Source organism: Sinocyclocheilus grahami, unplaced genomic scaffold (assembly GCF_001515645.1).
Source record: "Sinocyclocheilus grahami isolate Dianchi unplaced genomic scaffold, SAMN03320097.WGS_v1.1 scaffold367.1, whole genome shotgun sequence".
Classification (NCBI taxonomy): Eukaryota; Metazoa; Chordata; class Actinopteri; order Cypriniformes; family Cyprinidae; genus Sinocyclocheilus; species Sinocyclocheilus grahami.
The window spans coordinates 1,181,609-1,194,393 of record NW_015505546.1 but is presented as its reverse complement, the minus strand read 5'-3'; the positions used below and the strand labels follow the sequence as shown (position 1 = coordinate 1,194,393).

Sequence of the window (12,785 nt, the reverse complement as noted above, 5' to 3'; positions counted from 1 at the left end):
GACCTCGTTGCTATGGATGATGTCAGCATGCTTACTAACTATGCATCTGACCACATTAGGTCCTGTGTAGAGAAGAGAGAAGTCAATGAAAAAGGTGGTAAAAGAGGAGATTAAAAAGTATGCTGGCCAGAACCTGTACTAAATTATACAAGGTGCAAATCTTTCACAGAAACGGCATCACTATTAATAACAATAGACTGTCCTTGCTCTATGACATTGTTTTCAGGAAAATTAATCAAATCTGCCTGCTCAATTCTCATTTCTATACTGTGAAAAATTGCAGTCATCATTTTAATACAGTAATGAAACTAATCCTCTCTGGACAGATTATTTTTAACACCGTGGAAGAAGCAGAACAGCCGGGGGTCGTCACATGTGGTTGCCGCAAGCCCACCGGACGCGCCTTCATCGAATCACCGCTCACTCTAGCCCACCGTGCGTTTCATTGTGAAAGCAAAACTACACAATAATGTACAGTATGTGGAAAATAATGTGTTTTTTGAACCTTAAACCACATAAACATATTGCATTACACCAAATACACAAAGTAATGTTCTTTTTAGCAGCATCATATGACCCCTTTAATAATATGTGATTTTTTTTATTAATAATGTTTTCCATCTTTATTCTGGTACAGAGAGTTTGGCTATCAATTATTATTATTTTTTTTTTTTTAAGAATGAAGATTATATTGTTTATAATAACTCCATCAGAACATTTAATGATTCTAGATGGCATTTTAGTAAATACTGAGATCTAAAAAAAATTACATTATCTGTTTTATTTATTTTGATGGAGGTTTCATTGATAGTCACGCAATTATTCTAATTTACTGTGTAACAGGAGTTTTCGATGGGAATTTGTACGAAAACGAAAACAACAGATATTTAAAAATTCTACATACTCTGGTATACTCTGTGTTGCAGAAAGGCATAATTCTGATAATGTACTATGTTGCACAAAACAGATATTTTATAGTTTTACATACTGGTATAGTTTGAGATGCAGACAGTTTCTCCTTCTGTTGATTGATCTGCTGCCACAGCAGTGATGCAGAATGTGTAACTGACTCCAGCAGTCAGACCAGTGATGTGATAGGAAGTGTTATTAGTTTCTATTGCATTTCTGTTCAAGTCCAAATTCTCGTCAGTCCAGTTAAGTTTAAAGAAAGATCTATTTCCAAATGGTTCAGCCCATGTCAGAAACATGGATGATGTTGTGATTTTAGACACAGTGAAATTACTGATTACATCTGGCTCTGTGAGGGGAGAGAAGGAGAAATCATAAGTGCTGGTAAGAAGTAGAGTTAAAACATGTTAAAACATTGATACAATTAGTAATTCATAAAGAAGTTATAGCATTTACCTATCGTTTCACAGATTTAGGAGCTAGTTTTAGTGCTAAAATGCTTTGTGAAATACTCTTAGAGCAAAAATGTAGAACTCCTAAATTTAGGACGGACACGCCCATTATTTTTAAGATTGTCTCCTAAATCAGCGAGTTATGAGCTACTTTTAGCCTTAAGATGATCTCATCATCCAGTCTGCCTGGAAAGACACGAAGAAACAGAACAAACTGAGACAGACTCAATCCAGAAGAACTGTGGCAACGTCTCCAAGATGCTTCAAGAAACCTACCTACAAAGCTACCTGAAAAAGTATGTGCAAGTGCACCGAAGGCAAAAAAAAACCCCCGCAAAGGATGGTCACCAAATGTTTATTCATTTTTGTTAATAGAAGTTAATTGATGAAGAAAATCTCTTTATGACATTATTTTTGACAGCATCCTCATTCTACAGCATTTTTACACAAGTGCCTAAAACTTTTAACAGCACTGTAGCTTTGCAGGTAGGTCTCTTGAAGCATCTTGGAGACATTGCCACAGTTCTTCTGGATTGAGTCTGTCTCAGTTTGTTCTGTTTCTTCATATCATTCCAGACAGACTGGATGATGATCAGATCAGATCTCTGTGTGCAGCACTGGCTGTTGTCAGACAAAAATCTCACTGGATTATTACAATTAATGGCAAAATGATTGTTTGGAAATGTAAACTGATATTTCATACTACTGACACACAGCAAAATATAGAAATAACTGACTTAAAACCATTTTTAGCTGGTAAAAATACTAGTGTTCTAATGATTTTGGCCACCACTGTATACATGGTCCAACTAATAGAGAAAATATCAGATGGCTTCGATTCTAAATCTCAGAAATTTGCTCATTCAAGTGGCAAACCACTAAACAGATAAAACATTGTATGAATATTTTAAAATACTGTTTCAGTTAATAAATTACTATGATGTTTTAATATATAATTGTTTGTGGGTAGAAGTCAAGCAGTTGGAGTAAATAAGCAAAGGACAAATGTTTTGAAAGTCTACATACTGGTCCATGCTGAGATACAGACAGGTCCTGTTGATGTATCTGCTACAACGACTGTGATGCAAAATGTGTAATTGACTCCAGCAGTCAGACCAGCAACTGTTACATTTGTGACTGTGACTGTTACATTGCCATATGTTTCATCAGCAGTCCATTGAACTTTGAAGGAAGACCCCATTTCGAGTTGTTTATCCCATTTCAGAAGCACAAATGATGTGGAGATTTCAGTTACTGTAAGATTCTCGATCACATTTGGTCCTGTTTAAGAACAGAGAAGAAACTGATTAGTGATTCTTGCACCTGAAACAGCTGTAGAAATCATACAATTTCATAAAGTTCATATAATGTTTCTAGGTAGTCCAGGGTTCTGGATGCAGCTGTGCAGTTTTCTGCTCCATGTAAACCTGAAATGGCATCAAAGCTGAATCCAAATGAAATCAGTACAACATACCATTGCTGATAAACTGAATTATCGAATTCCTATTAATGTATTTACACAATTGTTCATGGATAAAAATACTCACTTGGAGTAGCTGATGTTTGAGAGCTTGTAGTTGCAGAGGCTGCAGGAATATTTTGATGTACAAAGAAAAAAAATATTTTCTTTTTTTTTTGGATACAATCACATTTTATATTGCAAGAATTGTTATTAAAATACACAAAATTGCTGTAAACTGTATGAATACAATTTTGTCTTATTACTATTTCCTATTTCCAAACATTAATTCTAACTGGTAGACACTGAGGTTTGATATTCGGTATTTGAATGAAAAAAGCACAATTATTCTAACAATATACAACATTAACAATAAAAAATGAATGAAATAAAGGTACCATTTTCAAATTAACAACTTTACTCAGTTGTCCATGAAAATACTCACTTGAAGGAGTTGATGTTTCAGACTCAGTTGAAGGAGAGCTTGTAGTGGCTGGGGCTGCTGGGATATTTAGATGTACCAAGAAAATAAAGTAGATTTGTTTTTACATACAGTCACATTTTATACTGCGAGAATTGTTGCTACAATACATGAAATTGCTGTATAAATGCAATTTTGTTTTATTACTATTTTCTACTTCCCAACATAAATGGTAGCTGCTGATGTTTAAACAAAGCATTCAGTCAAGTTTACATTATTTAGTAATCTGATTTCCACTTTAATCAAAAAATATGTAACAAACAAGATTTATGTAACCAATTTAAATAAAAAAAAGGATGTTTTGTTATAGCTTTTGGAGCATGGGCGCCGACATCTTACAATACCACAGCGTGTGACGTCACAGGATTGTTCGCTCCTTTGGTTAGTTAAGTAATATAATAATTTCTTTACTTCCTGAACACACAAATGAATTTGATTTTCACCATAATTGTATGAATACCCAACATCAAACTGTCTAAATCACAACGTTTTGATTGTGATTATTCTTTCTACGTATCGGGGAGAACACAAATGGTTCAGTAGACTTTTTGCTCTAAATTAATGGTTAAATTAATGGTTATTGTCATGGTTTAAATAACAGAAACTGCTTTGTTTATAATAGGAATCTTTTCTGGGAATGTCCTAGGCTTTTTCGTGCTGATGGCCTGCACCCCAGCAGAGTCGGAGCGGAACTCTTGTCGGACAACATCTCTAGGACGCTACGCTCCATATGACTAGTAAGCCAATTCTCAAATAACTTTGATGATGGCTTTTGTTCTACCCACTCAAATGATAGAAGTACTTGTGTTGTCCAATCTATAAAGACTGTGTCCCCAAATAATACAATTGATGTGTTAGGACTTGCGTTTACAGACTTAATAAACGTTTTTGGGGTCAAGCAAAACGTCTCCGGGCCCACGTATCCTTTTAATCAAACACTAGTGTGACGAGTGGGGCGGGGCCGAGAGCCGTGGGAGCGGAGCGAGGCCGGTGGAGTGAAAGATAATGAGGGACACTTGCGCCACTAACCGGTCTCCAGTCCCATGGAGGAGCTCCGGAAGGATAAAAGGAGGAGTGACAACAGTGAAGGATGAGAGAGGACCAGGCCTGGATTTTATTTTGTGTTTTGTGTGCGGCAGTCGTCCGTGAGGGACTGCCGCTTTACTTTCATTTTGTGTTTGTTTATTTTATTATTAAAGTCTTAAAAAAAATGCATTTGATGTTTTCAAGACATCTTGGGTATTTTCATAATAATATATTTGCAATCCATTGCTAATCAACATAGCCTTTATTACAGTATAGAATACACTTTCTGCCTCATTCTGTGATAAGAAGCCACATGACAAAAGGAAATTATTTCAAACATTCGACTGATGTTGCAGAGTAAAATCATGTTATAATGTTCTCTTTTGTTGGACAGCAGGCTTAGAAACACTTCTCCTTGCAAGTCATTACAAGGGAAGATATTTGGCATGTGTTGCTTTTTCAAATGCACGTTTTAAGGCATCACATAAGCTCACCTCATAGACTCACAGGCGCACAATCAGAGCCAATTTCGAAAAAAGAGATAAAACGCACAGAAGCTATTTAAATGCAACCGAGAAAAAAAAAATAATTCACAAGTGCATATTGAACCGTCATACCGAATGGTTCAATATTTTTTTTAGAATTGTGGCTTCCCTACAATATGACATTAAAAATAAAATGAATAAAATACCAATATAATTTTCCTATTAATACATTTACTCAGCTGTCCATGAATAAAAATACTCACTAGTAGGAACTGATGTTTGAGACTCAGTTGAAGAAGAGCTTGTAGTGGCAGGAGCTGCTGGGATATTTAGAAGGAAAAAAAAAGAAGTTGCTTACAGTTAAATTTGCGAGACTTGTTAAGATACATGAAATTGCTGTATACTGTATGAATTAAATTTTGTCTCATTACGTTCACACAGCAGCAGAGTACGGTTGTCAGTTCTGTATTTCAGTCCTTAATAAGGTTACGTTCACACACAGTACGGTTATTACATTCTGTAAGTGAACTTACACCCGTAAATTTTCAGAACTCACAACCGCAGTCTCGGAAAACATGCTGTGTGAATGGAACAGGACTGGACAACTAGTTATCTGTCACATCATACAGTGCGAGTCGCTCTGCGGCACAAATGCGCGTCGACCATGTGTTGCGTGTTTTCATGTGTGGTTTCAGTAACTTACAGTGACGGAGAAGTGAGCTGTGTGTCACCTGTACAATTTGATCCAGTCAGTTTTTCTCCACTACAGCCACTCCCGTCAGTTTTCTGCTTTGCGTGTGACTCAAATGCTCCACTCCCCACCCAAATATTACTGCTGTCGGTTAATGAAGATTAGACAGAGCAGGGCTCGACAATAAGGACTGCCCGATGGCCCGGGGTCAGCGTGAAAGACGTTCAGGTCAGTAGACGGATTTGTCACTTTCCCAATCAGGCCACTGCAGCCTCGTCATGAAAGTTTATCATTTGCATGTTTTTAAGCCTTGTTAATTAAAAAATTCAAGCAATTTAAAAGCATTCAGGCACGAAAGAATCACATTCAGTACTCGCGCATTGTTTTTTCATGTAGACAGCGTGCACACAGACAGCCCTGAATTGAGTTTCTTTCCACGCCTGAACGGGCAAATACATACAAAAGTATGTCCAAATACCCATCTTGACTAGTAACTTTTTACCTTTAACAGTGATTAAACTGTATTTAATTTATACAGTGGAGTACAGTTGCACCGATCGACCGGACATTTTTTTGTTTTATTTCAGACTATCTAATGTTCCTTGCTTGCACACAAACTGCACTGTTACGTTTCTTAAAAAAGACGGTTGCTAACAAGTTGCAAAATGGGACTAGAGTCGCTGTCGGAGACATTAAACGTCATCACGCCGAACAGTTTATCAATTTTCATTGTTTTCCAATAGTAGTATAATTTATAGTACAATTAATTGTAGAATAACCAATTCCCCACACTTTATATTGTTGTTCGACAATGTTTTTTTTGCTTTGCCCCGAAATGCAACAAGTCTTCGGATGGAAGATACTCGTTTTATCGCTTTCCTTTCATTTGAATTTAATTTCTATCTTTGTGCTATATATTTAATTGTGCCATTATTTGTAATTTGTTAATTTGTTATTTACTGGCTGTTCAATTGTCTTTAATAATGTTTGAACTTTATATTTTTCAGGTTAGTGGTTTTTGCTGTGGTATCGAAATTGAAATTGAGAATTGTACAATTTAATTGGTATCTAAAATATTGGTGTCATATAAGCTTTTTTATGAGAATACAGGATAACATAGATCAAAAACAATGATAACAGCAACTATTTAATTTTTTCTGTGGCAGGGTTAGTGAAAATTTTGGCAGGGCAAGTAAAAATTTTAACCACTGGCGTGGCAGGAGCTGCTGGGATATTTAGAAGGAAAAAAAAAGAAGTTGCTTACAGTTAAATTTGCGAGACTTGTTAAGATACATGAAATTGCTGTATACTGTATGAATTAAATTTTGTCTCATTACGTTCACACAGCAGCAGAGTACGGTTGTCAGTTCTGTATTTCAGTCCTTAATAAGGTTACGTTCACACACAGTACAGTTATTACATTCTGTAAGTGAACTTACACCCGTAAATTTTCAGAACTCACAACCGCAGTCTCGGAAAACATGCTGTGTGAATGGAACAGGACTGGACAACTAGTTATCTGTCACATCATACAGTGCGAGTCGCTCTGCGGCACAAATGCGCGTCGACCATGTGTTGCGTGTTTTCATGTGTGGTTTCAGTAACTTACAGTGACGGAGAAGTGAGCTGTGTGTCACCTGTACAATTTGATCCAGTCAGTTTTTCTCCACTACAGCCACTCCCGTCAGTTTTCTGCTTTGCGTGTGACTCAAATGCTCCACTCCCCACCCAAATATTACTGCTGTCGGTTAATGAAGATTAGACAGAGCAGGGCTCGACAATAAGGACTGCCCGATGGCCCGGGGTCAGCGTGAAAGACGTTCAGGTCAGTAGACGGATTTGTCACTTTCCCAATCAGGCCACTGCAGCCTCGTCATGAAAGTTTATCATTTGCATGTTTTTAAGCCTTGTTAATTAAAAAATTCAAGCAATTTAAAAGCATTCAGGCACGAAAGAATCACATTCAGTACTCGCGCATTGTTTTTTCATGTAGACAGCGTGCACACAGACAGCCCTGAATTGAGTTTCTTTCCACGCCTGAACGGGCAAATACATACAAAAGTATGTCCAAATACCCATCTTGACTAGTAACTTTTTACCTTTAACAGTGATTAAACTGTATTTAATTTATACAGTGGAGTACAGTTGCACCGATCGACCGGACATTTTTTTGTTTTATTTCAGACTATCTAATGTTCCTTGCTTGCACACAAACTGCACTGTTACGTTTCTTAAAAAAGACGGTTGCTAACAAGTTGCAAAATGGGACTAGAGTCGCTGTCGGAGACATTAAACGTCATCACGCCGAACAGTTTATCAATTTTCATTGTTTTCCAATAGTAGTATAATTTATAGTACAATTAATTGTAGAATAACCAATTCCCCACACTTTATATTGTTGTTCGACAATGTTTTTTTTGCTTTGCCCCGAAATGCTCGTTTTATCGCTTTCCTTTCATTTGAATTTAATTTCTATCTTTGTGCTATATATTTAATTGTGCCATTATTTGTAATTTGTTAATTTGTTATTTACTGGCTGTTCAATTGTCTTTAATAATGTTTGAACTTTATATTTTTCAGGTTAGTGGTTTTTGCTGTGGTATCGAAATTGAAATTGAGAATTGTACAATTTAATTGGTATCTAAAATATTGGTGTCATATAAGCTTTTTTATGAGAATACAGGATAACATAGATCAAAAACAATGATAACAGCAACTATTTAATTTTTTCTGTGGCAGGGTTAGTGAAAATTTTGGCAGGGCAAGTAAAAATTTTAACCACTGGCCTAAAACAATCCTTAGCGTTAAGCGCTGCGGAAGAACTCACGGCTTGACTGGACTCTTGTCATGTCAGAAAGTGATAAAGCTTTCAGTTTTAAGGACGTCACCATCTATGACATTACTTTGGTCATTGTCGCTATGGTTACTGTTAAGGAATATGGGCTTGACTACCATTGCACGTTCACCCAGATAGTATTCAAAATGCTACTGTAAGATGCTGTGTGAACAGGATATTTTGTGACTCACAGCTGTAAGTTAATGCAGTTGTCAATCCCTAAAACTGACAGTGTGAACGTAGCCACCATTTCCTATTTCCCATGGCCATTTTTAATGGGTAGATGATGATGTTTGACATTTGGGATTTGACATGAAATATGCACAGTTATTATTACAATATTCCACATTAATGAAAAAAATGAATAAAATAAAGATATAATTTTCCTATGGGAGAATAGCCAATGTCCTGACGGTTTTTACCAAGCCTTTTCAGTCAATCTTTTAATGGTAAGTACTAACTAAAAGGCTCCGGCTGAAGGGATCTCTACCTTTATGATGTCTCCCCCTGGATCTTTGGAGAGCAAGGTCTTAAGTCTTTGGAGTTGGAAGGTTACGAGGAGGTGAAGTGCATTTGGTTGTGACACACTGAGCCTGTAAACATCTGTGCCCCCGTGGACTCAGTTCGGCAGTTGTGGCGTTTAGTATAGGGACCCCTAGTGTCATACATTCAACACTACGTCGAAGTGAACGACTGAAAGGGAATGTCTCGGTTACGTATGGCAACCCTTGTTCCCTGATAGAGGGAACAGTGACATTGTTTCCCCTATGCCACAAATTCGAACTGCTTCTTAGTGGGTTGAGACTCCTCTTGCTTCTTGACTCCTCAGAACAGAATGAGAGAGCAGATGCTACGCTGGCTTATTTATACCCAGATGTCCGGGGTATTGCCAGCTATGCAAATTATGCACACCCAATTTCACTGGCCTTTTCTCAAAGATATCAGAGGTGTTTGGGCTCCGAAGAGTGACCCCTAGTGTCGTACATTCGACAACAACATCTTCCCTCCATCAGGGAGCGAGGGTTACCATACGTAACCAAGACATTATTATTACAATATACCACATTAACAATAAAAATGAATAAAATACAGATATAATTTTTCTATGAACACATTTACTCAGTTGTCCATGAATAAAAATACTCACTTGAAGGAGCTGATGTTTGAGACTCAGTTGAAGGGGAGCTTGTAGTTGCTGGAGCTGCCGGGATATTTAGAAAAAAAAATTATATATATATATATATGGATCAAATACATTAAGATGTCCACATCAAAAGACATTTACAAAAAAAAAATTATGTTCATAGAATGCGCATTAAATTTAAGGGTAACACTTTACAATAAGGTTCATTAGTTAAACATTAGTTAATATATTAACTAACATGAACTAACCATGAGCAATACATTTGTTACTGTATTTACTAATCTACGCTAACGTTAGTTAATAAAAATACAGATGTTCATGTTAGTTCACAGTGCATTAACTAATGTTAACAAGATTTTAATAATGTATTAGTAAATGTTGAAATTAACATTAACAAAGATTAATAAACGCTGTATAAGTGCAGTTCATTATTAGTTCATGTTAACTAATGTAGTTAACTAATGAACCTTATTGTAAAGTGTTACCAATTTAAGTAAAAAGTCTACTTTTAAGGTTTCAAATAAGTCAAAATTTGGTTGAAATAATGTTCCATTGTCATTCAGTGTAACACAATACTTATGTAAAAATTCAAACAACATGCTTATTCTGACGTGAAAATTCTTACTGACAAATGGGCAAAACCTAGGATAGTGGCAAATTTTAAAAATGTAAAATTACAACTAATTAGTATTTGGGGTGAAAGTAATTAGTCTTTTAATATGTCATAAATAGATTTTTGTTGTAAATATTCCTGACAAGATTGTTACACTGAATTACATTTTAGTGGGTCTCTTCTGTAAATCAGGGAAAAATGTATGATATTTATTTTTTGCTCAGAAAAACTAATTGCAATTAAATTAAACAGAAAATATTTAATTTTTGGGGGGGGGGGAAACAACAACAATTTAAAGCAGTATTACACTTATTGTTTGTATGCTTAAACCTTTTTTCGTCTTTGACCCATATATATATATATATATATATATGTTTTTTTTTTCATACAGTCAAATTTTAGGGAGCATTATTAAAATACATGAAATTGCAATATTAATACAATTTTGTCTTATTACTATTTTCTGTTTCCCAACATACATTTAACAGGTAGTTGCTGATGTTTAATACCTGGGATTTGACATGAAATATGCACAGTTACTATTACAATAAACCACATTAACAATAAAATTTATAAAATTACACCTGGGCCATTCCGTGTCAACTCAACCAAAGGTCCCCGGCTCAAATTTTTGATTTTACTAATATTTTTTTCTAAAGAAATGTATTAATATTTACATTAAATATTTATATTTAATGTATTAATCCATTTTTTTTTTTTTTAATTTATGTTGTCTTATAGATTCTGTTTTTTATTTGAGCTTCCTGATCTGTACAGCACTTTGGTCAACCTTGGGTTGTTTTTAAATGTGCTTTATAAATAAATAATGAAATGAATGATGAATGAATAAAGAAAGATAAACATGTTTAGGGATGAAAGCCAGAATATTAAATGTGTGGATGAATATTAACTGAGTAATCCACTATTTTATAGAGGACGGTCAAAATGGCAATTTAAACCCGATATTCAGATCCAAATTACAAGGGGGTAAAAATTAATTTTGAAAGATGCCAGCATCATTACATTATTTTTACAGAGATTGGTAGGTCTATTAGTAAAGTCTGTTGACTTTAGCAAACTTTGTTCCATTATGTGCCAATGGTGTATTCTAAATAAAATGGGGAAACAGCACTTTTTATTTTTTTCTCCAAAGTTTGCAGGCCTGTAACTCATCATACTCAAGATATCGTAATGTCCTTTTAGATATTGGGTCTTAACAAACTTTCCTTTTGGCATCTTCATTTTAAGGCCGTATATTGTACGGTTCCAGAGATATTAGAATTTCAATATGGCTCCAGGAGTAAATCATTAAATTGTACACATTTTCAGTGATCAAAAACCAAATGTGGGCCACTTTGCAAAAATATGATTTTCTTCTTTTCTTTTAAAGAGGAATGTCTGAAGAACAAATAATGTTGAAAATAAAGATGTATCTTGTTTCCATCTGTCAAAACAACTGCATTGAACATACCTGTCTGAGTGCCATAAATATTCTATTTCCAAAGTTTGCATACCTATAACTCAAGAAGTATTAAATATATCACAATATGATTTTAAATACTAGTTCTTAATAAACTTTCCTTTTGGAATCTTCATTTTCAAGGCCCTACATCATTAATTCCCAGAGATATGGGGACCTCAATGAGGATCCATGTCCAGATTGTTGAATATTACCCATTTTCAGTGGTCAAAAACCAAATGCTGGCCACTTTGTATACAGCCGATACTTATTTTATTTAGAGAACAATGTCTGAAAAATAAATAATGTTGAAATTAGAACTGTACCTTCTTTCCCTCTATCAAATCAAAATCGTCAGAGTGCTAGAAATGCACTGAAATGGTTGAGCCACATTATATTTTTGAATCAGTTTCCCATTATGTTGTCTACACCGGATGCAGTAAACTGATGCCTCGTTCTATTTATGACGTGCTGACAGAAGTTAAAATGATTTTCAACGGTAGCTTTGACGCGTTCTGTTGCAGCGCAGACACGGTGTCAGCATAGTTTGTCAGTACAGTCAGTAACATAGTAGATTGAAAAGTTAGTATATTTCTGCAGTTCAATAGACGGCAGTGTGGTGGTGGCTTGTGTCTGTTGAATGGTGATTTAATGCTACGTTGTCACCTACTTGGAGAGACTCAATGCTAAGTAAATAAACATCAATGCCCTCGTCTTTTACTCTCACAATGAGCTTATCATATTCGTTTGCTACATTAGTAGGGCCCTATGATTTCCGCGATGCAGAAAACATGGACGGAATCGTGGAATCCAGTCATAAAAACGGAATTTACTGTATAAGGCAGAATTTAATGGAATTTGTCTTATTTTTGATGAATAAATAAAAAACAGGCTCACAATGAGCTTATCATATTCGTTTGCTACATTAGTAGGGCCCTATGATTTCCGCGATGCAGAAAACATGGACGGAATTGCGGAATCCAGTCATAAAAACGGAATTTACTGTATAACACGGAATTTCATGGAATTGGTCTTATTTTTGATGAATAAATAAAAAACAGGTCTATATATATATATAGACTGTGTCTGTGAATATTAAACTGCAAAAAAGACAATTTAAATACGAATGTCCTGCATTTTCATTGGATTACCAGAAAATGCATAACATAATACATATTATTCATTATTATTATTTATTCATTTTAGATGTTTACATTTGGAAAAGCTGTG

The 12,785-nt window shown here is 35.3% G+C and overlaps 1 protein-coding gene across 1 annotated transcript in view; it reads right to left on the bottom strand.

The window, feature by feature from the left end:
- The window catches only part of LOC107549261 (endochitinase A-like), a 36,970-nt gene that overhangs the window by 438 nt on the left and 23,747 nt on the right, over positions 1–12,785 (bottom strand). Inside the window, exons 4-8 of the mRNA XM_016230272.1 lie at positions 9,487–9,543; positions 5,076–5,132; positions 3,266–3,322; positions 2,909–2,947; positions 2,388–2,642 (exon numbers count right to left, since the gene is read on the bottom strand). Coding sequence (XP_016085758.1) covers positions 2,388–2,642; positions 2,909–2,947; positions 3,266–3,322; positions 5,076–5,132; positions 9,487–9,543 — 465 coding nt within the window. The remainder of the gene's footprint in view (positions 1–2,387; positions 2,643–2,908; positions 2,948–3,265; positions 3,323–5,075; positions 5,133–9,486; positions 9,544–12,785) is intronic.